This window comes from Myxocyprinus asiaticus, chromosome 34, assembly GCF_019703515.2.
Source record: "Myxocyprinus asiaticus isolate MX2 ecotype Aquarium Trade chromosome 34, UBuf_Myxa_2, whole genome shotgun sequence".
NCBI lineage: Eukaryota > Metazoa > Chordata > Actinopteri > Cypriniformes > Catostomidae > Myxocyprinus > Myxocyprinus asiaticus.
Genome location: NC_059377.1, coordinates 26,471,587 through 26,498,472, shown reverse-complemented (window position 1 = coordinate 26,498,472; position 26,886 = coordinate 26,471,587). Strand labels below are relative to the sequence as shown.

The 26,886-nt window shown below is 36.5% G+C and overlaps 1 protein-coding gene across 1 annotated transcript; it reads right to left on the bottom strand.

Moving 5' to 3' along the window:
• Positions 1-1,524: 1,524 nt before the first annotated feature.
• Positions 1,525-25,588, bottom strand: LOC127425406 (cAMP-regulated phosphoprotein 21-like). Its single transcript, XM_051671404.1, has 20 exons — positions 24,920-25,588; positions 20,164-20,425; positions 19,688-19,732; positions 18,856-18,924; positions 17,902-18,019; positions 16,027-16,105; positions 15,883-15,942; positions 15,656-15,793; positions 15,479-15,578; positions 15,256-15,357; positions 15,134-15,171; positions 13,064-13,120; positions 12,794-12,954; positions 10,568-10,678; positions 9,216-9,367; positions 8,836-8,916; positions 4,550-4,783; positions 4,393-4,471; positions 2,058-2,173; positions 1,525-1,956 (listed from the first exon to the last, which is right to left on the bottom strand). The coding sequence occupies exons 2-20, from the start codon at positions 20,296-20,298 to the stop codon at positions 1,741-1,743; spliced, it is 2,091 nt and encodes a 696-aa protein (XP_051527364.1). The 5' UTR covers positions 20,299-20,425; positions 24,920-25,588; the 3' UTR covers positions 1,525-1,740.
• Between the last annotated feature and the right edge of the window lie 1,298 nt (positions 25,589-26,886).

Genomic DNA, 26,886 nt, shown 5'->3' with positions numbered 1-26,886 from the left:
ATTTGCATTTAAAATACAATTAAAATCAAATTTGTGACAAACAACTTAAAGTAGAAAAGGCTGAATCTGAATAACGCTATCAGACTCGAGTGCTACTGTATGGACCATTATTGTGTACAACCCCAATTCCGAAAAAGTTGGGACAATATGAAAAATGCTAATAAAAACAAAAATGAGTGATTTGTAAATTATAATCTCTCTTTGCTATATTGAAAGCTCTTCAACTACACATTATATGATGTCTTACCTTGTGAATTTCATTGTTTTAAATTTTTTTTTTTTAATGTACAGTAATTTCAAATCAGATGATTGCAACACACTCCAAAAAAGTTGGGACAGTCGAGTGTTTACCACTGTGAAACATCACCATTTCTTCTAATAACACTTATTAAGCATTTGGGCACTGAAGACACAAGTTTGTTAAGTTTAGAAAGTGGAATTTTCCCCCATTCATCCATTATGAAGGTCTTTAGCTGCACAATTGTACGGGGTCTTCGTTGCCGCATGGTGTGCTTCATAATGTGCCACACATTCTCAGTTGGAGACAGGTCAGGACTGCAGGCAGGCCAATCTAGCACCCACACTCTCTGCTCACACAGCCATACACTTGAAATCTGGGCAGTATGTGGTTTGAAGTTGTCCTGCTGGAAAATGCAGGCATGTCCCTGGAAAAGACGATGCTACAAAATATTTACATATCTGTTTGCATTCATGGTGTTCTCACAGATGTGCAAGTAACCCATGCCATGGGCACTGACACACCCCTGGCCCATACAGACACTGACTTTTGGACCTGATGCTGATAACAGCTTGGATGGTCCTTTTCCTCTTTGGCCCGGATACATGATGGCTGTTTTTTTTTAAAAACTTTTTGAAATGTGGACTCATCAAACCAAAAAACACAGTTCCACTGTTCTACTTTCCATCTAAGTTGAGACCGAGCCCAGAGAAGTCGGCAGCACTTCTGGACAGTGTTGATGTAGGGCTTCTGCTTTGCTTAGTAAAGTCTTAACTTGCATCTGTGGAGTTGTGTTGACTAACAAAGGATTACTAAAGTTATCCCAAGCCCATATTCATGATATTCATTACAGATGAATGACGATTTTTAAGACAGTGACATCTGAGGGATCAGAGATCACGCGCATTCAGAAATGGTTTTCGTCTTGCCCTTTACGCACTGAGATTTGACCAGATTCCTTGAATCTTTTAACTGTATTGTGCACTGTAGAGGGTGAAATGCCCAAAATCCTTACAATTTGTCTTTGGGGAACATTGTTCTCAAAGTGCTGAACGATCCTTGCTCTAGAAGGACTAGGCTGATTTTGGAGGCTCTTATATACTATGACATGATTGCCTCACCTGTTGAACATCTCCTGTTTCACAACACCTTATTTCAACTCATCAAATTGTTATTAGTCTTAAACTGCCCCTGTCTCAACTTTTTTGGGGCTGGTTGCAATCATCGGATTTAAAATTACTGTACATTAAAAAAAAAAAAAAAATCACAAGGTAAAACATCATATAAGGTGTATTTGTATTGCTTTCAATATAGTAAAGGGTGAATATAATTTGCAAATCACTTTTTGTTTTTATTAGCATTTTTCATACTGTCCCAACTTTTTCAGAATTGGGGTTGTAGCTATACAGTAAATACTGAATGCAAAGGAGCTTGTTTTAACACTGGGTCTGTTTGGCTTTCACAGTTGAGCTGTAGGTGTGATTGTGTGAATACAGTTTTTTTTAGTACCAGAACTGGTTCTGATTAATGTTACAGCCATTTTTGCAGCCACTTGACTGGAAGGAGACTCCCAGCATACTAAGTGGTGGTGGAGGAGAAGGGGGCAATGAGTTGCAGTACACTTGAACTCCGGCAGGGGGCACAAAACACTGCGTCTGCCCACCTTGCCCCAGCATTGTAGATGGATAAGACTGTTGTTGTTGTTGTTGTTGTGGTACCTTATGGGAAGAGAGGATGCACATATATTTCTTAATACATATCAGTCACTTAATTTTGCTGATATTTGCATGTTGGTGTATTTGTTTATTTGCATCTATACCTGATAGGAGGGAACAGATGGATAAGATCCCATAATGCCTTGCTGTGTTTGGGATAGAATCGGACTTCCCATCATGCCTGGACAACCTTGTTGGTTAGATATGACAGTTGGGTATCCTGTTGAGTGAGATGTTGATAACTATGTGTGAGATTTTACTGTTAGTTATATTTTTTTTGTAAGATCACTATTATACTCTACATGCACTACATACACTTTATGAATTGTAAACTCTAAATGATAACCAACACAAAGCTCACTGCAGTAAAAACATATAAATGTTTATATCAGGGATCATCTCCTATTTTTATCACGGTCACATAAAAATGGATATTGATATTACCAGAACGAAAGTTTAAACAAAGTGTGTTTACACAATAAATAAATAAGTAAATAAATAAATAAATAAAATTAATTAATGCCAACAGTAAATGCTTTTTTTGCTTTGGGAAGTTCAAATGCTAACATACGTAAGTTCATTTTCATGTTCACCTTTCTCTGTACTGATGAAACTAAACAACAGCTTACCTTAACCTGTTCTTGCGTCTTTTGAACAGAAGACATACCATCTGTTTTTGCTCTTTTCTTGCACAGTTCCTCACTATTTACCATTAACCCATCATCTCTCACAAAATAATAATGTGTTCTTTTCCTACGATGGATTAAAATTGGGGTTTTGTTGCCAATTAGCTAGCTAAATCAGCTCACTGGAAATAAATGTCTCGTTTGATTAGAGCTTGACCTCTGACCCCTGAGAATGCACACAATATCACGCAACCTTAAAATTCTCTCCTAGATAACAATAAATGTGAATTTTCAGACAAAAAGTACTTTATCAGGCTTTATAATTACACATTTAGGGGAGACCGAGGCTAGCTGCCACATGGAGAATTAGTCACAAAGGCTATACAGTATCTCAGTATCAGTAAGATTTGTAGACAAATGTGTGTTTGTGTTAGCAGAGGTTTGTATGTTGGTTTGAATCAACTAGTTCAAAACCCTCTTAAATTAGAATACATTTTGTTAATTTTACACTATCATCATATTTTTGTTATAGCTCTTGGGTGAACAAACTGGCATACATTCAGGCAAGGATCAACTAGCCTAAATCATGAAGATTTGTACTGAAAGGTTTAACCTCCTGAGACACAACATCCACATGCGTGGACATTACGTTTTGGCTTCGCTATAGGCTATGCATAATTTTATTTGATCTAAGCCAACAGATCTCAATTCAGGAGAATCTAGGCTGTCATGAAAGGGTTAAACTTTCAACGCACAGAGTCAGAGCCAACATGGCACCGATCTCAGCTGAGTTTGTCTTTGGGAGAAACAGCAACATAACTACATCTGGTAAGAAACCTCATTAAGTTTTTTCATTAAAACCTATTTGAGTCAAAAGAGTAGAGTCTCTAGTTTCATCTGTTAAGCCATTTTAAAAATTAATCAATTGATCATGAAACAGCACACTGTTACACACAATCACCACGTACATGAACTATAGGCTCATTTTCTATAAAAATATCCTACATTCACTGTGCTTTATCACATTGAGAATAATAAAATATTGAGAATATCACATAATACAATAAAAAAAACATAATAAATATATACATAAAACATAATAAAAAAGTATTTCTATAGCTTGGTATTATTTAAAATGAGTCCCACTGTCCACATATGTGGACATACATTTTTAGGAAAAGTGTTTGGTTTAAAACAAATGTTTTTTTTTATTTTTTTATTTTTTTATGTTTATTAGGGGCTAGTTACAAATCAAAAAGGGGAACGGAAAATGCACACAGCAGTCACGCTCAGGTCTCAAGAGGTTAAATATGTTCTCAGGACAAGTCAGGTTGTTACATTTATTTTAAATGTCTTAAATGTATGCAATTTATTAATTACAGTGTTTAGAGGCCAACACAATATTTTGATACTGCATTTTCGTTCAGCTTTTTTTGTAGCCAACACTTCAAGGAATGTGGCTATGTAGAAACTGCCTTTCAAAAATAAACCTACTCTGAGAAATATTCACTGGAGTAAAAAGTATGACAACTAGCCCCGGTCTCCACTATATACTTTTACCTACACATATATTTTTTTCTCTCAATCCTAGTATGTTTTCCACATGTGAGTACGGACACATTGATGACCCCTGGTTTACATTTATGTGTACACACAACAGAGAAAGGCTGTATCATATGAGGGCTGAGGTGAATAGCAGGAAAAGAGACCGGTTCACTGTGAGACCAGTGAAACCATCTCTTACAGTGTAACGGCCCCCTCCCCTGCTACTGTAAGACCAAGGCATAAGGCACTCAGAGGTGCTTTAATGTACCTGTTTGTGTGCTATAACTGGCTGCTCCATATTGTTGGGATGCACCAGGACACTGAACAGGGTAACTGTACACTGAAACCTAAGAGAGGAGAATAGTGTTGACTCATAATTAGACATATGACATTACATAGTACCTCGTCATTACTCATTTATGTACCTGATTGCTCTGCTGACTATGGGTATGAGGGGGCGGGGCAGTGGGAGGAGCCAGTGTCATTCCAGGACTCACGTAACTGTCTGAATGGTGAGAGGGAGCGTAGCTGTGGTGAGGTGGGGCATAGCTGTGTGTGGGCGGAGCACCTTGCATGTAATAAGAGGGCATATCAGGAAGATCCCCCGATGATTGGGGGCTCATGGTCATGTGAGCAAACTTGGAGGTGAGATCTTCCCTCTGAGAACCAAAAATAGTTTTCAACATGCTTTTAATGACTTATGTAACCATATGGTCTCATAGAATCACGTTACTATACCTACATTTTCACTATGATTTTTACGTGGCTTGTTGTACGCATTTCACATTTCCTTTTGACACTATCGATTAGGTTTAGGTTTCAGGTGTTGGGTAGGTAGGTAGGTTTTGTTCATTAAAACTCGATAGAGCATTAACCTTAGAGGAATATTCCGGGTTCAATACAAGTTAAGCTCAATCGACAGCATTTGTGGCATAATATTGATTACCACAAAAATTAATTTTGACTTGCCCCTCCTTTTCTTTAAAAATAAAAGCAAAAATCTGGGTTACAGTGCAGCACTTACAATGGAAGTCAATCTGTAAACGTTAAATTACTCACTTTTTCAAAAGTAAGTTTTCTCAAAGAGCTTAGATATTCATCTGTCCACAGTTAGACAAATTGTCTATAAATTAAGACGATTAAGTACTGCGGCTACTCTCCCTAGAAGTGGCCGTACAGCCAAGATGACTCAAATGAGGTAAAAAAGAGCCCTAGAGGACAGCTAAAGACTTAAAGGAATAGTTGGAACTAATTAACATCTCTGTTCATGTCTACTATATGAAAAACATTAAACAGGCAGGACACCACGTAGGAAGCCACTGCTTTCCAACAAAAACATTGCTGCACCCCTGAAGACAACATGTGTGTTAACTTGATTTTAGTGTGATAAAATCGCTTATTAACCTTTTCTGTGTAAAGTTACAGCCGATTTTACAACTTCGTTGCCATGATAATGTAATGCCAACAAACCCTAAAAACAACTCAAATAATACACAAGTTTTAAAAGAAGAATTAATGTAAGTGCTTTTATAAAATTATAAGTCCCAATACCGATACTAGTATCGGAATCAGGTCCGATACCACACTCATGTAATGGTACTCATACTCATAAAAATGCTCCGATACCAAAAACCGATACCATCTGATGTATGAATGTCATTACGTAAACATTCAGCGCACAAATTAAAATCACGTCATGACCTAGTGAGATTAATTAACAGCAAAAGCTGCGATTTAATGAGATAAATATATCGTTTTCACGTGCAGCGTTTTAAATGTGATTGCTTGTGAATGTGTGGAGCCGGTGTTGTGCAGACATAGAGACACAAACTGCTCATATCTTTAAGAGATCCTTGGCTCATACATGGAAAACACTATTATGAGCATTGCATGCTCTGTAGCAGATGACAGCAGGCAGAGCGCTAATTCACTTTTTAGCACGAGTCATTTACAGACTACATATTTATTTATTTAAATAGTAGCCTTTTGTGGTTTAATAATGACTGGGATTCACGTAGCGACCGGTGTTCTGAAATATTCTATTTCTGAGATTTTCGGTTGCACTGGATGGAGCATACAGGTGCATCTCAATAAATTAGAATGTCGTGGAAAAGTTCATTTATTTCAGTAATCCAACTCAAATTGTGAAACTCGTGTATTAAATAAATTCAATGCACACAGACTGAAGTAGTTTAAGTCTTTGGTTCTTTTAATTGTGATGATTTTGGCTCACATTTAACAAAAACCCACCAATTCACTATCTCAAAAAATTAGAATATGGTGACATGCCAATCAGCTAATCAACTCAAAACACCTGCAAAGGTTTCCTGAGCCTTCAAAATGGTCTCTCAGTTTGGTTCACTAGGCTACACAATCTGCTGATCTGACAGTTGTCCAGAAGACAATCATTGACACCCTTCACAAGGAGGGTAAGCCACAAACATTCATTGCCAAAGATGCTGGCTGTTCACAGAGTGCTGTATCCAAGCATGTTAACAGAAAGTTGAGTGGAAGGAAAAAGTGTGGAAGAAAAAGATGCACAACCAACCGAGAGAACCACAGCCTTATGAGGATTGTCAAGCAAAGTCGATTCAAGAATTTGGGTGAACTTCACAAGGAATGGACTGAGGCTGGGGTCAAGGCATCAAGAGCCACCACATAGCCCAAATTGCTTGAAGTCCAGTGTTAAGTTTCCACAGTCTGTGATGATTTGGGGTGCAATGTCATCTGCTGGTGTTGGTCCATTGTATTTTTTGAAAACCAAAGTCACTGCACCCGTTTACCAAGACATTTTGGAGCACTTCATGCTTCCTTCTGCTGACCAGCTTTTTAAAGATGCTGATTTCATTTTCCAGCAGGATTTGGCACCTGCCCACACTGCCAAAAGCACCAAAAGTTGGTTAAATGACCATGGTGTTGGTGTGCTTGACTGGCCAGCAAACTCACCAGACCTGAACCCCATAGAGAATCTATGGGGTATTGTCAAGAGGAAAATGAGAAACAAGAGACCAAAAAATGCAGATGAGCTGAAGGCCACTGTCAAAGAAACCTGGGCTTCCATACCACCTCAGCAGTGCCACAAACTGATCACCTCCATGCCACGCCGAATTGAGGCAGTAATTAAAGCAAAAGGAGCCCCTACCAAGTATTGAGTACATATACAGTAAATGAACATACTTTCCAGAAGGCCAACAATTCAATGAAAATGTTTTTTTTTTATTGGTCTTATGATGTATTCTAATTTTTTGAGATAGTGAATTGGTGGGTTTTTGTTAAATGTGAGCCAAAATCATCACAATTAAAAGAACCAAAGACTTAAACTACTTCAATCTGTGTGCATTGAATTTATTTAATACACGAGTTTCACAATTTGAGTTGAATTACTGAAATAAATGAACTTTTCCACGACATTCTAATTTATTGAGATGCACCTGTATATAATATTCATGAGTTTCAAGTTAAAGTAACACTGAAAATATTAGTGCTTGCTTGGATTACAATTAATCTAAACTATGTTTTTGGAAAGGTAATTAATTTTCAGCATCAAACAAAGTTAAGATTAACTGTTCATCTTTTCACAACAATTTATAGATTGTGCATGCACTAATATATTCAGTGTCGCTTTAACACGAAACAGGAAATTCACGAATATTCATGTATGCTCCGCCCAGTGCAACCGAAAATCTCAGAAATAGAATATTTCAGAACACCGGCTTTTCCGGATTGGGAATCTACCATAATTACGTGAGAGCTCCTTGGTCTAACAACACAGAAACACTTCAAAATAAAAGCTCAGACAAAAAATAAAAATGCAATCACTACTGTAAAGTTCTGTAATATTCACTGTTATACTACTTCTAATAAAAATAATAAATCAATAGTAACAGTATTATATTTAAGCAATATTTCACATCTGTGATGCTCTGTTATGCAGCACTTTATTTGACAAAAATAACTCTAATGCTGTGTTTAAGATTGTGCTGTGAGGTTCTGTGTAAAATCACTTCAATTGATAAAAATAATACAATATCATGTTGAAAATTAATTGTTATACTTTCATTTGATTACATTTTGAATTAATTTATTTATTTAAACACAATTTTGAAATAAACTGCTGATATGGACTTCAGCAAAAAAAAAAAACAGGTATCGGACTTGGTATCGGCGAGTACTAAAAAAAGGTATCGGTACTCGTACTAGTTTAAAAAAAAAATGGTATTGGGACATCCCTAATTATAAGCTTCACATTTCTGCCTCAAAACCCTCCAAAATTGGCCCCATTCATTTGTATGTGTCTCACTGTAACCTCAATTTTTGCTTTTTTTAAAGAAAAGGAGGGACGAGATTAAATTATTCTTTGTGGTACTCAATATTATGCCACAAATGCTGTCGACTGAGCTTAACTTGTATTGAACCTGGAATATTCCTTTAAAAACCTCATCTGTTTGGGACTCAACTGGGATTTAACTCACTTTTAGCACCACTCATTGGACATTTCACCTCAGAACTGCCACACTAAATGTATTGAACCACGTAATGTCATTTTGCATAAATGTAGCCATGGTCACGTAATTCTCTTGAGATCAGACTGATTTATCCACATGTTACATAAACACTTCACCACTGGCTTTGGTTATACCTTCAGTTTGTGCAGCTAAGGTGAAACAAAATGTTTTTTCACTAAACCAGATACGGTTAAAAACTCACTTACAGTCTGTTCTATTGGGTGTTGCTGAGAGGTAGAAACGTTTGACTGCTGAGATGGAAGATAAGTCACTGAGGAGTATTGAACCTAAACCAGAAATAAGAGGACAAGTGTTAAAACACTTCACCTGTATTTTCTCTTTATAATGCATCAATCATTGTGTAGCAATGCAGTGTGCTCTGGTTAAATAATATACATTCCATGCATACATACATTTCTATACTGTGCACATTATGCATACTACATACTGCAACCCAGAATGGGTATTATGGTAAAATTCCTTTATAAACCTACCCATAGCATACACATTATAAAATTGTGCTACCAAAACATTCAGTTGCATCTAGTGCCCAGTCCCACATATTGTCTCTGTATGTTTCACTTGCCTGTGGGACTCCATGGCTTGCTACTGGCTGCTGCTGAGGTGGAGGGGGTGGGGCTTGATGTTGCACTGTGTTAAGCTGGTTACTGATTGGCTTCTGACTGACTGGTGGGTTGTAAACTGCTGGAGTTCCATCAGGATTCAGAAATGGCTGCCCTAAAAGGACACTTCCATATTTAGATGGATGACAGAAATGTCTACTCCGTTTGATTACAAAATATATGTGATGCTGAGGTGTGTTGTCAGTGTTTCCCATTAATTACCTAGAGTGTGGCGGCCTGCCACAGTTTCATAATGAACCGAAAATATTTTTACACTTCTCATAATAACATAAAAGATCTCTAACGTTGTGTTTTGCGCCATTGTTTCGGCAAAGCATCTCTCACTCCCAGTCAGTCCCATCACTTTCATGTTTGACAGCGGCAAAACAAATGCTTGAAAAGCTTATTGCAGTCGCAACATATGCAATGCACAGCTGCCACTGTATCATCTCCATAGTAGCAGTGCAAGCGTCTCCGCCTCTTCTCCACGCCTAAACTTTCGCGGGACCGCAGACACTACACATACATCTGTTTATACAAAGTGTTTATACAAAGAATCCCTAACATTCACTTAAAAAGCCCATTAGTTGTGTAATAAAATGTGCTTAATAGGCTACGAATCTGAAAATTGTAATTTATGCTGAACACTTATATGCTGAAAGTAAATGTTCATAAATGTTTTTACTGATATAAAAAGGTAACATATAGATGCAATATATATGACAATATGACAAAAATGGCAATTTTCATATATATAACATATTTTTTTTAAACACTTGTGGAATTTAAATTTGTACATAAATGCTCAAATACATGAACTCTAATTGTGTATGTTTGTTTATGGCCATATACCAGATTTAAATATCAGACAATGTTATAATGGCAACAGGACTAATTATTGAATCCTCATTTGTGTTTTTAGTTTACAGATTTTATGCACATCTATTTTAACCTGAGAGAAGTTTTCTTGCATTGTCTAAGGCAGAACATTTTAATATAAAAATAATTAAGGGTCTTTCATTACCCACAGGTTTCACCTAAACGTATTTTGGTTAATCTAATGTTAGCCAAGTTAGGTAAGGTTAACGTTAACAAACGACATTAGCTGTCAGTTTTTCATAGAGCTATCCTCTTAATTTTGCTCTCAGAGTGCACCAGACTGATGCACTTAACTTTAAAATGTACAACATTTTCTTATGGGAGAGCATGCCTACGGACACCCTTAGAGGGTCCAAGGTCCACCGACCACAGTTTCACAAAATCCTGTGGGAAACATTGGTTCTGTTGTATTGGGAGTATGCAAGTGAGTGTATACCTGTATGTGGGTTCAATAAGATACTCCCAGGAGGTATCGATGACTCTGCAGGCACAAAGATGTAAGCTGGGCTGTTACTGGGTGGAGCATAGGACAGGGCTGACTCGGACACTATTTGACAGGTCAGATAGAGAGGGTGGCAGATAAGACATGAACAGAATGCAGTGGTGAATTCTCAGGGCCAGCAAAGCCTTCTCTGCAGGCCTAACATGCCAAATAAATAAATATTTTTCATCCTTTCATTCTCAATCACCTTTTTGCCTACAAACATATAGAGAAAAATGAAAAGTTTATCCAGTCAGAATTTATTCCTTGATGCTTACAAGCAAAGCGTTTTTGAGCTCCACCCCATCAGGCCTTCAGAATTTCTTCAGAATCCCTCAACAGTGCAAATGAATGGGCAACTAAAGTCAGATTGTCAGATTCATTAGCCAATCAGATTGATTTATTTGTTCTTGGTAGGTGTGATCTTTAGGATATGTCCCGTTCAAGGCCTTCAAGCTGGCCTTGAGTGATGCAATCACACTTTAAGTGATGTACGTAATTTGAAAGTGAAGAGTGCGAGATCTTGCTGATGAGTTGGCTGTCATCACTGCTGGTACTGCCGTTGAGAAAGAGATCCTTATGGATTTAAAAACACGAGATGTTCTGCATAACTGTGTGATTGCTTAATTTATTAAACATGAAGGGAGGGCTGATTTTCACTTCAAGTAAATTGGTAAGTGCTTTTTGCATTGTTATAGCAACATCAGGACTTTTCTAAGTGTAAATTAGGCTGCTTGAGCATTCAGTGTCGGATCAAGTTTTGAAAAGTAGTGCTGCATTCCATTCAGCATTTTTACAACTCCCTACTAGGAAAAGTGCAATGGAATGCATCTTAAAGTCAGAATTACAACTTGCAGGCTCGTGCAGAAATTCTCAACTCCAATTTCGCCGAGATGCAGGTCACACAAACATGTCGACGCTCGGGAAGATATACAAAGTAAGTGATAAACATTCACTTTATTAAGTAATATCGATAAATGAGTTAGTTTCCACATTACATGATATTAAAGCTTGTTTAACAAACGCCTGTAGAAACAGGTGTATAAAACATGGTAAATTATAATCCCTTTTGATAATCGTACACCTGAAGCACAAATGATAGTGCTGCAACATTGTTTATCAGTTGGGTTGCTAGGAGACATCTCTAATGAGTCAAACCCCTGCTAAGCTAACAGGAGAGGGGAAGGGAATGCATTTATGGTCGGAGATCGGAGATATCAAGTAGGAATATCCCACATCCAACTTGAATGGAACGCAGCATAACCGTGTACCCTGACGAAACGAAATATATTGCAAGCAACATTTAAATCACAAATACACTATATGGCCAAAAGTTTGTGGACACCCCCTTCTAATTAACGCATTTGGTTACTCCATTAAATCCAGTAAAGAAAAATCTTAATGTTTCTTTATGTAATGGCTTGGGCTTTATGTGCTTCCAAATCTGTGGCAACTGTTTGGGGATAGCCCTTTTCTGTTCCAGCATGACAATGCCCCTGTGAACAAAGTGAGGTCCATAAAGAAATGGTTTACTGTGTCTGGCGTGGAAGAAATTGACTGGCCTGCACAAAGCCCAGACCTGAATCCCACTGATCACTTTTGGGGTGAAATGGAACAGCAACTGTAAATCAGGCCCCATCAACCAACATCAGTCCCTGACCTCACTGATAGCATTGTGTCTGAATTGTGCAGCCATGATACTACATACAGTATAGTGGAAAGCCTTCCCAAAAGAGTGGAAGCTGTTATTACAGCAAAGGGGGAAATTGATGCCTAAGGTTTTTAAATCAAATGCTCATCAAGCACATATGGTGTCCACAAACTTTTGGCCATATAGTGTATTGTTAGATTTTTGAATTTTTGAATGTCTGTTCGGGAGACTTTCATTTCACAAACAGTCATGCTGCAGTTAAAATTAGGCTTGCTTGAGCATTAAGTGTCATTTCAAGTTCTTTCGTGCGTGGACGTGTTTTAAAAATGTCAATTGATATTACTAGTTAGGGTGTCTTATTAAATGTGAAACTGTGTTTTCTTAATGGCGTGAATCACACTGAAGGCCTAGACTTAAAATGCACGGCCCGCCACTGACACAATGTGTATGTACTGCAGATTGCACTGACTGCATATATCAATAGCCATTTTTATCTTTATCTAGTTAATTAGGTAGTGCTATTTTTGCACCTGGTATGCAGAGTTTGGAGCTGCTGTGTGTAGATTTAGAGGTCCACGTCGGGCTGTCAGAATCTGTGCTACTCCAAGGTTGAGGGTCATTCCAATGAGAGTCCAGCTCAAAGCTGCTCTGCCTGCTGCCAGACAGCTGACCAGAACTGCCCCAGTTACCCCTGCAGAACAGGACACATACCTGTATAATAAGCTTATTTATAATTTTGGACTGAAAAGTGTTTAAGCAGTTACATAATTTCAGTTCAGAAATCCCGTAGCACTTCTCACCTAAATAGCTGTCGTCTTTTCTGGGTCTCATTGAGAATATTACCATCTTCAAGGCCTCTGCAAACATATAAGATCATTTTTGGCACCACCAAAAATAATTTCAATTATTTTTCAACTGCCACTGTTTCAATGCCACAAACTTGTCAATTCAAAGTCAAATTTAGTTTTATTGTAATTCTTTCTTTTGCCTTCCCAGCTAAAAACTTTATTAACGGTAGTCCCACCCCAAACTCACACCTTTTGTTGAGCCAGAATTTGACATTTTGGAGCGCTCAAACAAAGAGAGCATTGTTTTTAAAGCACCACAGTATTACACTCTTCAGGAAATCAGCCTACTAATGGTTGACTTATAATTGTCTCTGCTCACTAAACTGGGGTAGGAGAAAGTATTTTAACATAAAAAAAAACCACTTTATATTTCAGGTGCAAGCTATTATGTTTAGTAAATATATTGATACAAATGCATCTATAAATTTAAGCCAATAACATGGTATACAAAATATTGACTACAAGCTCCTTGCCAGCCTAGCAAAATCTGCAATACATCCTTACAGGTATAGTTCACCCAAAAATAAAATTTTCTCATCATTTACTCACCCTCATGCCATCCCAGATGTGTATGACTTTCTTTCTTCTGCTGAACACAAACAAAGATTTTTAGAAGAATATTTCAGCTCTGTTGGTCTGTTGGTCAATGTAAGTGAATGGTGGCCAGAACTTTGAAGGTCCAAAAATCACATAAAGGAAGCATAAAAGTAATCCAAATGACTCCAGTGGTTAAATCCATATCTTCAGAAGCAATATGATAGGTGTGGGTGAGAAACAGGTCAATATTTAATCTACACTTTCATCTACCCTCTTATGCGTGTTCACGAGAGGTCTCCTTTTGATTTTTTGTGATACACATTCTTTGTGCATATTGCCACCTACTGGGCTGTTGTGCGAATATGATTTATTTATACTTTTGCTTTCATTTATCCCTCCCTTTTTTCGTTCTCCTCCTTGCCAAGTATTTGGCGATACACACAAAGAACGCGAATCACACAAAAACAGAAAAAGAAGAACTCGGCCCTCTAGTGAACGCACATAGGAGGGCTGGTCAAAGTGGAAATTTATAGTAAAAAATGACTTAAATATTGATCTGTTTCTCACCCACACCTATCATATCTCTTCTGAAGATATGGATTTAACCACTGGAGTCTAATGGATTACTTTTATGCTGCTTTTATGTGCTTTTTGGAGCTTCAAAGTTTTGGTCACCATTCAATTGCTTTATATGGACTTACAGAGCTGAGATATTTTTCCTTAAAATCTTTGTCTGTGTTCTGCAATAGAAAAAAGTCATATATATCTGGGATGGCATGAGGGTGAGTAAATGATGAGAGAATTTTGTGATTTTTGAGTGAGCTGTTCAACTTCTTAATGCTGCCAGTAGTTTTAATCCCTACAACTATCAATTCTTCATCCAGCAATATACCCAAGCCATCATCCAAGCTACTATGATCAAACTTCTGGTCCCTCGCCACATGAAGGGATTCTACGTGGGTAAGTGCAGATACATCATCTTTCCTTCTCATCGACGGACAGGACAACCTCAAATTAACTGTCAGAACAGCTGACTCTCCAGCCACATACAAAATGTCAAAACCCACTTCTTTAAAATTCACCTACACAAGAACTCACATTGAACTCACATCAGTCACACATATTTAAATCAACTCCACATCTGCACTTAAATGCAATGTGCTCGCTGTCATGACAACTCATCTGTTACCACTGTATATACATGTACTGTAACCCTTGATTTCAATATAGTTTAGAAGTGACATGATTAAATATTCTTTAAATTAGAAATTTCTTTGTGCTTCTTCATGGTATCTGAGGCTATATCTGTAGCACTTTATTGTAAGTCACTTTGGCTGAAAAAAAAAAGTGACTGAAAAGAACATGAATGAAATGTAAATATATTGAAACGTTTACATTTTAGTATATTCATATTGTATAGATGATACTCAAAGACTTTATACATGCATTTTGCTTTTGAAATATTAATTATTATGAGATATTTACCTGGTCTCAATGTAAACACTCTGTGAAACACAAGTGGACTGAAAAAAAGGAAAGATATCACAATTAGAGTCCAAAGCTTTAATGTTCTACTGTGTGTGCATTTTCTAGTTTTCTTTTCTTACATCCTGAGAGAATATACAGTCTCTGACTCTATGGTACTCCTCCTCTCTCTCCTCTATTGACTTGCTCCTCATCTGTTCTTTGAGTGATGGAACTCTGAGCCTCTAAAACAAAAACAGATGTGCAGACACAAGTTAATCAACTGCCAAGATCAGAGCTACAAGAAGAGCCTTTGTTTGCTCTTTTGTAATGTCAATGGTCAGCAAAGTGTGTATTTATCCATACCTGACCATCTTCTTTGTCCTGACTGGTGTTCCTCTTCAATATTAATCTTCTTTCCTCTGTCTTCTCTTCTTGAACATGTTCAGCAAACCGATGTTCTGGTCTGAAAAGCATACACACTGTTATACCCACATCTATTCTTTCATAAATCCACATTCACTCACTGTAACACAGACATACATCCTAGAATTGCTGGTTTTGTTGATGATAACAGCTTTTCCACTGTGATCCACATTGTGTTCCAGACCAAAATAAGCTGCAACCCTGTGAACCAGCATCCTGTGGTATGACGACATCTGAGAGAATTTCTTATAGGAGCTACAGAGAGACAGAGCAAAAGAAACATACACATTATATTTCATTACAGAAAATAAGCCTGTTCTAGACTGTGAAACATATTATCTTACCTGTTGTCTGTCATAAAGTCAGTCATATCCTGCTCGAGTTTAAGGAGCATCAGTCTATCCCTGTAAAACACAAAAAACAGCATGAATGAAAGGAGTTGAATGAATGAATAAATGCAGAGGGAATTTTATTTTACTTTAACTCACCTGGGACTGCTCTTCAAAGTAGTGATTAGAAATTCCTCCAGATCAATGCCTGTGGAGTCTGTGTACTCCAGACTAGGCTCTAAAAGACACAAATGCACATGCATGGTTGTGCAAACAATTGGAAGTATGTAAAAAAAAAAAAAAATGTCTATCATATGTTTACATATTTTGTGCACTTAAAAAATTAGAAAATGTATCAAAATATGGATTTCAAAATATTGCAATCTTTTATCTCACAATACTGAATGGACACACACACACAAATAATAATAATAAAAAAAAGTTTTACATTACATTTTTCATCTGAATATTTTTGGGGACAGACTGATCTCACTGTGAATTCGGTGACAGCGGGTCGAAAGTTCTTCAGCTGAAATCAGTCTGTGCTTAACGAAATCTGAGCCACTGCCCCAGTGGCCGAACCTGGAAGTGTTTTTGAACGCACAATTTTCTGGATGAAATGTCCACAGTGTGGTGCCAAAAGCAAGTTGTAAAGTAAGTTGGGTTTTTTCGTAAATGGTGTTATACAGTCAACCGGAATGCATATTTTATTTTTTTGTCATTAACATTTTTGATTGATTCATACATTAAACAAAGAAAATCAAAACATATATACACAGAATCAACATTTAACCCCCACTATTACCCCTCCCAATCCCCAACCCCACCCCCACTCTGACCTTCAACAAACATTCCTGTGGTCACATATGAGTATATACACAAAAAAAGAAAAAAAAATATATATATATATATATATAATAATCACACACATTGATAACTATACTTCTCTCTCCACTGCCCCTCCCCGAGGGCCCTCCAAGAACGGCAAATATTTGCCCAATTTCCCCACAAACAAGTCCAAATTCCCCAGTCTTCTAGATGACCCTTCTTCGAAAAGCCGCCACCCTCCCCATCTCCGAGCACCACTCCTGAAGTGGGGGTGCTCCAGCCAACTTCCATCCCCTTAAAACTATTTGTCTGGCAATCATGACACTGGTTAGGACCCAATTTTTTATGTGTTTATTCCCTATATTGATGACCGCCCCATCGCCTAAAATACAGAGTCTGGGGCAAAATGAAATTTGAGTGCCCAATACGTCACACATAAAACTCTGAACCTTCAACCAAAATTCTTGGATCTTAACACAACAAAAACATGGGTTGTGTCTCCATCTTCTGATTGGCATCGCCAGCAGGTGGGTGTGTCTTTAAGACCAAGCCTATACAATCTAGAGGGGGTCCAATAGAATCAATGTAAAATATTGAATTGCATAAGGCACACCCTTGCATCTCTAGATGTAGACTTGACTTTTTTAGAATCCTAGTCCACACTCCCTCCTCCAATACCAAGTTTACATTTTTCTCCCATAATCTCTTGATAGAAGAAATGCATATTTTATTAGCCATACGCCCTTACTCAAACCCTAAACCTAACCGTCAGTGGAGAAATTTTTATAAAATGCAATCTCCAAATTGCACTCATTATTTATTAGGTGATTACTTCCTGGCATGCACAGGACCAGAACCCATCTCTCTGAGGCTGCTCGCTCAACGTGCTAACAGTAGTGCCACAGGACATGGTAAACACTTTTAAATTGATGCAAAAATGTCTGATGGGGAAATGTCAGGGTACCAAAACATTCGGTATCAAGATTTCGATTTCCCATGTGATCATGTTGAAACAGAAGTCAGTAAATTATATCACAGTTTTGAAAAACTATACATAAAACATAAATAATTGCAATATTGTATTTTGACCTGGGTATTGATCAAATATCATATCACCAGGTCTCTGTTGATTCTCTCCTCTACTTGTGACACAAAGTTGCATACAGTATATGAAACACACATGTGCATATGTGCGAGGTTAATCACCTTTGGATAAACTTGGCTTTTTGGTTGTGGTGCCCCCTTTGCTCTTCCCCTCTTCCTCCTCATCACACTCAGGGCTGTCTCCATGGTTACTAGATATAGTTTTCTTGCTGTCTTTTTCCTACAACCAGACAGAGCAAAGTTCCATCACAATCTATACATTCAATTCAAGGATGTAAAAGATACCACATAATCAGGGCTGGTGGGGCCTAAATGGAATAATTTAAGAATTAACCACTGAAAACCACATTTCGGTCAGCCATTACTTTAAATAGACCCTCAAAGTCTGTGATGGTTTCAGTGAGGGCCGTAACCACATTATATTTTTTTTTCTCTTTGGACCTTGACAGCAGCGGTGAATATGAACTGTTTTTGTATGAAAAAGAGCAGCGTTAGGATTCCTGAAGAAAATATTGTGTTAAGATTCTACTGGGGAAAAAACACAATGAGGGGACAACTTGAGGGCAGTAAATAATTTTGTGTATTTTTTTTTTTTTTTTTGCTAGCCAGCTGACACAGTCATGCCATTTTAAAGATACATCAATGATGAAAAGAAATTCAAATTATATTCATATTTTCTTTGAGACAGCACAAAAAAGAACGAAAAGATGACTGAAACAGGCAAATTGCTAGCAATGCAGACATAGAGTTTGTCTTGTACTGTGTGAACTTTAAAAATATTTATACAATTTTGGGCCTTTATCACATTTCAAGCCTTTATTCAGAAAATTACTGCATTCAGCGCCTTTACTATATTAAAGGACCAAAGAGGACCATTATATTTGTGACCTCGACACTCGTGACCCACCAAGACATGGTTACAGCCTTGGATTCAGTCTACATTAACTTACATATGACATACTAAGGCCTACTAGATGATCAACAACAACATGTATTTAGGTTATAGAGAGATAGAAAACAAAGAAAATGGATGGAATTAGATGGATAGATTCTTACCTTGCTGTTCTCCTCAGTGGGTAGTGATTCATCACATACTGCTGTACTCCGCACTAATTTCCCTTTGGCCTGTAACACATACATTCAATTACCCAATTTCATCATTCAGTAGAGTACATTTTCTTCCCAGAGGAAAAGTGCTCTCAGTGCACATTTTTACTGGATTTGGTATTTCTACCATATGATTTTTAAGACCAAAAATGTAAGTGGAGAGCTTTAACCCCATTTATATGCACAATATTTTCAAATTCAACTACTGACCTTTCTGTTTTATTTAACTCACTAAGAAATATTATGTGATTAATGACATTTTTAATTTCTAAGTACGCAAAAGGCAAATTTCATTTCAGTATAAAAGTAGGTATGTAAATGACCATGAGCAAAAAAGAGACAAGGTTTCTGACTTTGGTATGATTACATTTTACTATTTGACCTTGATGCTTCAGTGATTGTATTCAGCGATCATTGGATCAACAGTACAGTAAAAAGTGCAACTATGCTATTTTTAAACTATTTGGACCTGCTCCCAGACTGTCTGAACACTGTTGATGTGATTTATATTTTGGAGTTGGGTAACTTTCTACTACCAATGGAGTGAATGCAATGTTTACTAATGGTATTTTGTCTCACATAACTGTTGATTACAAGAAAGCAGCAGCACAAGCCATTTACCCACTGAGGAGAGGAAATGACTCAAGATGCAATATCCAACTGTATATACCTCCAACAATCTAAAATACATGTCTGGCAAACTGGTAGGTAAGCTGCAAGTTCATACTCTCCAGCATTCAAATAAGAAAGGTATATATATATGTAATCAATGTAATCATACCTTCAAATTCTTTTTAAGTTCTCCATGGTTACCATCTGAGTTTGGCTGCTCAGGAAAAACATACAGAATAAAAGAAACAAATCAAATGGGAGAAAAAAGAGATGGAAGATGTGCTCTGTAAACATGTGATGCATTTGTTACCTAAAGGAACTATTTCTACATGATCTAAGCCTCTAGTTTTATGGTTTTACCACTTTAAACAGGTTGACACAGTGATGTTAAAATAATAATAATAATAATAATAATAATTATAATATATATATATATATATATATATATATATATATATATATATATATATAGTATACTGTATATTGACATTAATAAAAACCAGTTATTTTAGCTGTTATTTCAGTTATGTTGCTACATGAAACAATTTTTTTTAGGTTAACATTTTTGTACAGGGTGGAAGAAAGCTAAAAACACAGAGTAAAATGGGAGTAAGATCATGGAAGGTGTGGGAACTGCATAATCACCTGGCTGTTGTTATGACAGTCCTCAGATTCCATGGTACAACATGGAGGTGGCATCTCATCTTTCTTAGTGCATTCTGGAAGATTTTGAGATTCTCCTGTTTCCGACATCTTGAAATGTGCAGATTCAAAAGTCATATCAGTTGTAGGCCACCATATGCCCCATGACCATCCAAGCCAATTAGTACCAAGATATGTTCCTTTCTCTTTTTTTCCACACTCTTCTCTTCTCTTGCCAGAACAGATGGCTGGACAGATTCTTATTCTATAAAGAAAAAAAAAGAAAAAAAAAAAAGATTTCTTGCTGCGGTGTTTCACTCAATACAAAACAGAGCTAAAAAATCCTTAGCAGATCTGCAAAACATTTTTTGGTCCCACTTTAAAGAAAGTGTAATTAACTACACTGAAAAAATTACTAGTAAGATTTTTATTTTACAAGTTTTTGCACACAGTTTTTCTAAGTAAAATTTAATGGAATAAAATTAAGTAAAATCTACTTCATGACATAATATTGATTAAAGTGAGTGAGCAAATTTAACTTAAACATTTTAGTTAATACAGTAACTTTTACTTACAAATCTGATGTACATGTTACTTAATTAAACTAGGTAACATTTTATATGAACATTTCAAATTTTGAAATTTCCTTATGTTTATTCATGTACCACATGACATATTGTATGGAAGCCTTCCATAGGGAAGTTTATTTCTTGCTATGTAATCTATTGGACAACATCACCTCGCATTACTGTCGACAGTAATAAGACCCAGAGCTGCGCAAAACAGAACTCAACACTTGTGCACGAAACACAATGATGGAAACAATCAACAGATAATTGTTTTTAATCATTAACGGTAATTTTGAGTAGAAAATGAACCTCAGACTTCACTAAACAAGAAGTTACCGAGCATAACAACAAAATCAACAATAAAAATGGTGTAAATAAACTTGTAAACAGTGAAACCATGCAAGCTATTTAATTATTCAAGCTGGTGCATGCTGGGAACACCAGCATCAAAAACTTAAGAAAAATGTACTTATTTTATTCACCAGTGAGATTTACTCAAATTAGTGGATAAACATGACAAGGTTTTCTACTTTAGGATTGATACATGATGATGCATTTTGAAGATAACAAACAATCATAAATAAAATGTACTTATAAGCTACAGCATTCATTTTTACATGCTTGAATTGAGTACAAACCTAGAATTTACTTAAAATGTTCAAGTTCAAGCTGAAACTAACTTATTCAATGTAGAAAATACTTTTCTGCTATATTTACTTCACCACAAAATATATTTTGTTCAGTGTAGCCTACTATGTACTTACACACACAAATATATATGTATATTACATGTGAATCTCTCGAGACTTTTTGCAGAATGAGGACCATACAAACAATGTAAAAACGGGATACCTTAAAGGTGATAGTTCACACAAAAATGAAAATTCTCTCATCATTTACTCACCCTCATGTCATCCCAGATGTGCATGAACTTCTGCTGAACACAATCAAATATTTTTAGAAGAATATTTCAGCTCTGTAGGTCCATACAATGCAAGTGAATGGTGGCCAGAACTTTGAAGCCCCAAAAAGCACATAAAGGCAACGTAAAAGTAATCCATAAGACTCCAGTGGTTAAATTCATGTCTTCAGAAGCAATATGATAGGTGTGGGTGAGAAACAGATCGACATTTAAGTCCTATTACTTTAAATTCGCCTCCCTTCCCAGTAGGTGGCGATATGCAAAAAGAATATTAATCGCCAAAAAACAAAAGAAGAAGAATGTGTAAGTGACAGTGAAAGTGGATATTTATAGTAAAAAAAGAACTTACCCACACCTTTCATATCACTTCTGAAGACATGGATTTAACTACTGGTGTCTTATAGATTACATTTATGCTGCCTTTATGTGCTTTTTGGACCTTCAAAATGTTGGTACCCATTGACTTGCATTGTATGGACCTGCAGAGCTGAAATATTCTATATAATATTTGTGTTCTACAGAAGAAAGAAAGTCATACACATCTTGGATGGCATGAGTGTGAGTAAATGATGAGAGAAAATTTTCATTTTTGTGTGAACTATCCCTTTTAGGAGCTATTTCAACCTGATCTAACCCTTTTTGCTAGTTTTATTTGTGCAACCTTATTTATTCTGGTTGATACTTTTTTAGGGACCCATTACTCTGAGCAATATACAGTGTATACTTCTCTGCATACAAAATACTAATCCATTGCACTTTTGCTAAATGTCAGTGTAAAAAATGCTCATATATGTGTTTAAACCCTATTATGCTTCAACAGTGTCAAAGGTAATGAGATTTCTTTATTTTGTATCAAGGCCATCAACTGACTACACAGCTACATGGCCTTTGTGGTTTACAGTCAGTCCAGCAATGGCTGCAGATTTGGATCAAGTACCTATGCTTGTATGTGCGACGAGTCAGCAGTGTTCGTAAACATGAGTTTGTATGCGTGAGTATTGTGTGCATGAGTATAATGTGTGTTTTAATGCAGTGGCAGGTGCTGTAAATTCTCTTCCCAGAATGACTCCCTGAATTGAAGCCGCACACACACACGCAAGCTCTGTTTAGATAAAGTGTATCTAGCATCCTTATGTCATCACTCTCATCATGTTTTAACTTGTCTTCATGTCTGACCACTGAGTCACAGTCATACTTTCACCACCGTTAAGCCCTCGCCTACACATGCACAGACACCACAGTCGCTCTTGGCATCACAATCAAGGTCTTATCTGGGTTAGCTGACAGGTGGCTGTAAAATAATGGTGTGAAAGAGATGTCTAACCAGCCCAAAGGAACAGCACATTGGTCTTTTATTTCTGCCTTTGACCCACCTTTACAAATATTAATGGTGACACTTTATTTTTGCATAACACATATTACAGGTTAATGTCCATTACTATAGTGATGACAATAACAATATGCAAGTATGAGCTGCTCAAAAACTGCTGATACAATTAGTATATGTAGCTCATTAATATTACCTGGTAATTACTTATGTAAATACACAGTAGCATGAACGATTGTAAAAGTGTGACCAAATTTACCCTGGTAACTATAGTTTCTGCCAAAGACTAGATACAGTTATAATAATTATTATGATTTTACAATTTCTATTTTATATATAGCCTAGCCCATCATAATAAATTAATAAAATTAATCACAATAAATGTAGCTGTCCTTCAGCAGTGTAAGAATCTTTCTAAATATTTCTTTCTATTTTTCTTTCTATAATTTATTTTGTATTTATTTATTTATTCTTTTATTTTGTTAAAGGAATATCCTGGGTTCAATACAAGTTAAGCTCAATTGACAGCATTTGTGGCATAATGTTGATTACCACAAAAATTATTTTGACTCGTCCCTCCTTTTCTTTAAAAAAAACACAAAAATGGAGGTTACAGTGAGGCACTTACAATGGAAGTGAATGGGGCCAATGTTTAGAGGGTTTAAAGACAGAAATGTAAAGCTTATAATTTTATAAAAGCACTTACATTAATTCTTCTGTTAAAACTAATTTACTATTTGGGCTGTAACATTCTTTAAATCGTCGTTTTAAGGTCTTTTTTGGATTTTAGGGTTTGTTGACATTATATCGTCATGGCACCGAAGTTGTAAATTGGCTTTAACTTTACACAGAAAAGGTTAGTAAGTGATTTTATCACAATAAATTCATGTTAACACACATTTTGTTTATTTCTCGTACAGTAGCTATACTTTTGAAACAGTGAGTATTTTATTGTTTACAGATTGGCCCCATTCACTTCCACTGAATGTGCCTCACTGTTACCCAGATTTTTGCTTTTTTTTTTTTTAAAGAAAAGTAGGGGCATGTCAAAATTATTTTTTGTACTAATCAATATTATGCCACAAATGTTGTGCTGTTGTAAAGGCACCTCCACTTAAAGGGGCACCTTTACATTTGTGAAGGGCACCTTTAGATTTGAGAATGAAAGGGAAGGGGCTTGCGCCCCTGTAGCCCCCGTTCTGCGCACGTCAGTGCCCCTAATGTAATTTTGGCAGACACTAATGCGTAAACAGCATTTGGAAAAGTCGCGCGCACATACACAGAGGGGCGCGCTGCAGCATAGCGCAAAGATCTGTGTTCAAGATTCATTCTGTCTGTCAGGACGAAGGTGTAGCAGCAGCCGAGATGGTGTTCGGTTTCGACCACTAGCTCGCATTCCGAGCTCAGTCTGGCACGGGTTATATTTGGAGCGGCTGTTTGGGGACTTCAGGCTGCTGTCACTGACGCACACGGAGACGGCGCAGGAGCAGCTGTAGTTTCTAAAAAGGAACCCAAATCTCGCGCTAAAACTCTGTTGTTAAACGAACCGATCCAACACTATATAAAACAACAGATGCGTCCTTATTAAAATAACGTTAAATTAAGCGTTAGAGTATAAAGTGATTTGCAACAAAAGTTCCACTAGTTTGGTGTCCAAACAATTAGTGCCAACATCCGTATAAATCAGACATCTGTCCTTACTGTGCGATCTGATATAAAGATACACGCAGAATAAATCTGGTCAGTTAGCTATGTTTAATTAATAGGGCCATCGTGGGGTTACACATAATATAACGCGCAAAACTCACAACAGCCGGTCACATCATGTAGGCTAGTAGCTGCACAGAAAATGCGCTCCCTTACCACATTCAGTTTCTTATTCTGCTATTATTCATTCTAATTAAGAGCAAAGGCATAAGCGAGGCAAACAACTTTGCTTACCTGTATTTTGTTCTATCGGAATAAAGTAGCCGAAGTCGTTATAAATGTTTAAGATGAGCGGTTGTGCCGCCCGGTAAGCTTGTTTAACATCTTCTGATTCTGCCAGCAGAGCGCGTGCAGGTTCACGCCAGCCGCTTTCATCACAGTCAATTAAATACGCGCGCAAGCACGCGTGCGCTCAGCCTCTTGTTACACGCTCACACTAAAATAAACAGATTAAACAAAAATCCTAGACATCCTCCTCGAACGTTAATTGGATTAGAGGAAATTACACGACCAGCAACTATCGAACAAAGAAAATGAAACAGAAAACCCTTACAAAATTTAAAATGTTAACCAAATTTGCTGCCAAAATGCCATTCGTTACTACAGTTATTGTTACAAATGTAAAGTCATAATGAAATAATATGAGATCTTCAAACAGTTTAAAGGAATAGTTCACCCAAAATGAAAATTCTTTCATCATTTACTCATCCTCATGCCATCCCAGACGTGTATGACTTTCTTTCTTCTCCTGAACACAAAGATTTTTAGAAGAATATTTCAGCTCTGTAGGTCCATACAATGCAAGTGGATGGTGACCAGATCTTTCAAGCACCAAAAATCACATAAAGGCAGCATAAAAGTAATCCATGTCTTCTGAAGCAATGCAATCACTTTGGGTGAGAAACAAATAATTATTTCAATCGTAAAAAAGGATTTAAATATTTATGTTTCTCACCCACACCTATCATATTGCTTCAGAAAACATGGATTAAACCACTGGAGTCTTATGGATTAATCTTTTGCTGCTTTTATGTGACTTTTGGAGCTTCAAAGTTCTGCTCACCATTTACTTGCATTGGGTGAGGGTAAGTAAATGGTGAGAGAATTTTAATTTTTGAGTGAACTATCCCTTTAAGAGGAAGAACATTCCTGTCATTAAAAGTGCTGGCTAATACCAAGTTTTACTACAGTTTTATTGTTTTCAAAATAATTGAAATATGGTACTTTGAAAAAAAAAAAAAATACCATGGTATTTTTATTTGTGTTTATTTTTTAGGATGAGTTATTCATTTAATAGCATGTATGAAGTATAAACCTATAAATGATAAAAGACACTTTTGATTTTATTTTCTCCCAAAACACTAAACAGCAACATAAACTACCACAGTACTTTCCTTCAGCAGTGTGGCCAAGTTTATTTATTTATTTTTTACTTCAAATATATATTTGTAAAATAGTAAAAAATGCATCAATTCTGCTTACTGAAAGTGTGAAAGAACTGTTTGAATGTGCTGCCTTTCTGTTGCTAAGAAAAAATTGAGGCCCACCCAAATGTAATTTCCTGGCTACGCTCTTGCTTTCCTAAACACCTGTTTGTCACTATACACTGCAAAATATTCCTGATTCATGAGATCATTACGTGCAATGTTTAAAGTTTAGATTTTTAGGTAATTTGATCTAATATTTAATATTTTTTAAATGTTGCAAATTTATGTAGCTAATGAAATCCCTGAAATGATCACATTTATTTTGAAACAAAATACTTATTTGTAATTTTCTGTTTTGTTCAATGTGATTAAATTAAAAGTTTTTATTTTATTTTTTATAACTGTCTAATAAGTGAAAGGATAGTATTTGGGGTAAAAAGCCCCCCTGTTGCAAGGGCTAAAGACCCCCATAAAACACATTGTTTTTCTTAAGTGGAGCAAATAGATTTGTTCTAAAAAAATGTTCAAAGTAGGCTCACACTGACTGATCCAATCACAATGGAGATTCATTTGTTTATAGAATATTTGAGATGTTCTGAAATGCCAAATATGATTGAAATGAACAGAATATGTTTAACCCTTTTCTGAAGTGGTTATTTTGAAAAGTATTATCGTAATTTGTTACTCAAAAAGCAGCTTAATGTCTCAGATGTATTTGCCTAAATTGACAAATATTGCCCTATAAATATTGGCCCTATATTTAGGAGATATCGC

Bases quoted from the DNA above. Each gene is read 5' to 3' on its own strand.
- LOC127425406 (XM_051671404.1), bottom strand. From the start codon at position 20,298: ATGACTTTTGAATCTGCACATTTCAAGATGTCGGAAACAGGAGAATCT. The intron at 2,174-4,392 runs GTACATTAAAGC...CTCACTCAACAG, and splicing joins CAGTTATAGCACACAAACAG to GATACCCAACTGTCATATCT. The intron at 1,957-2,057 runs GTATAGATGCAA...TCTTCCCATAAG, and splicing joins CATCTGTTCCCTCCTATCAG to GTACCACAACAACAACAACA.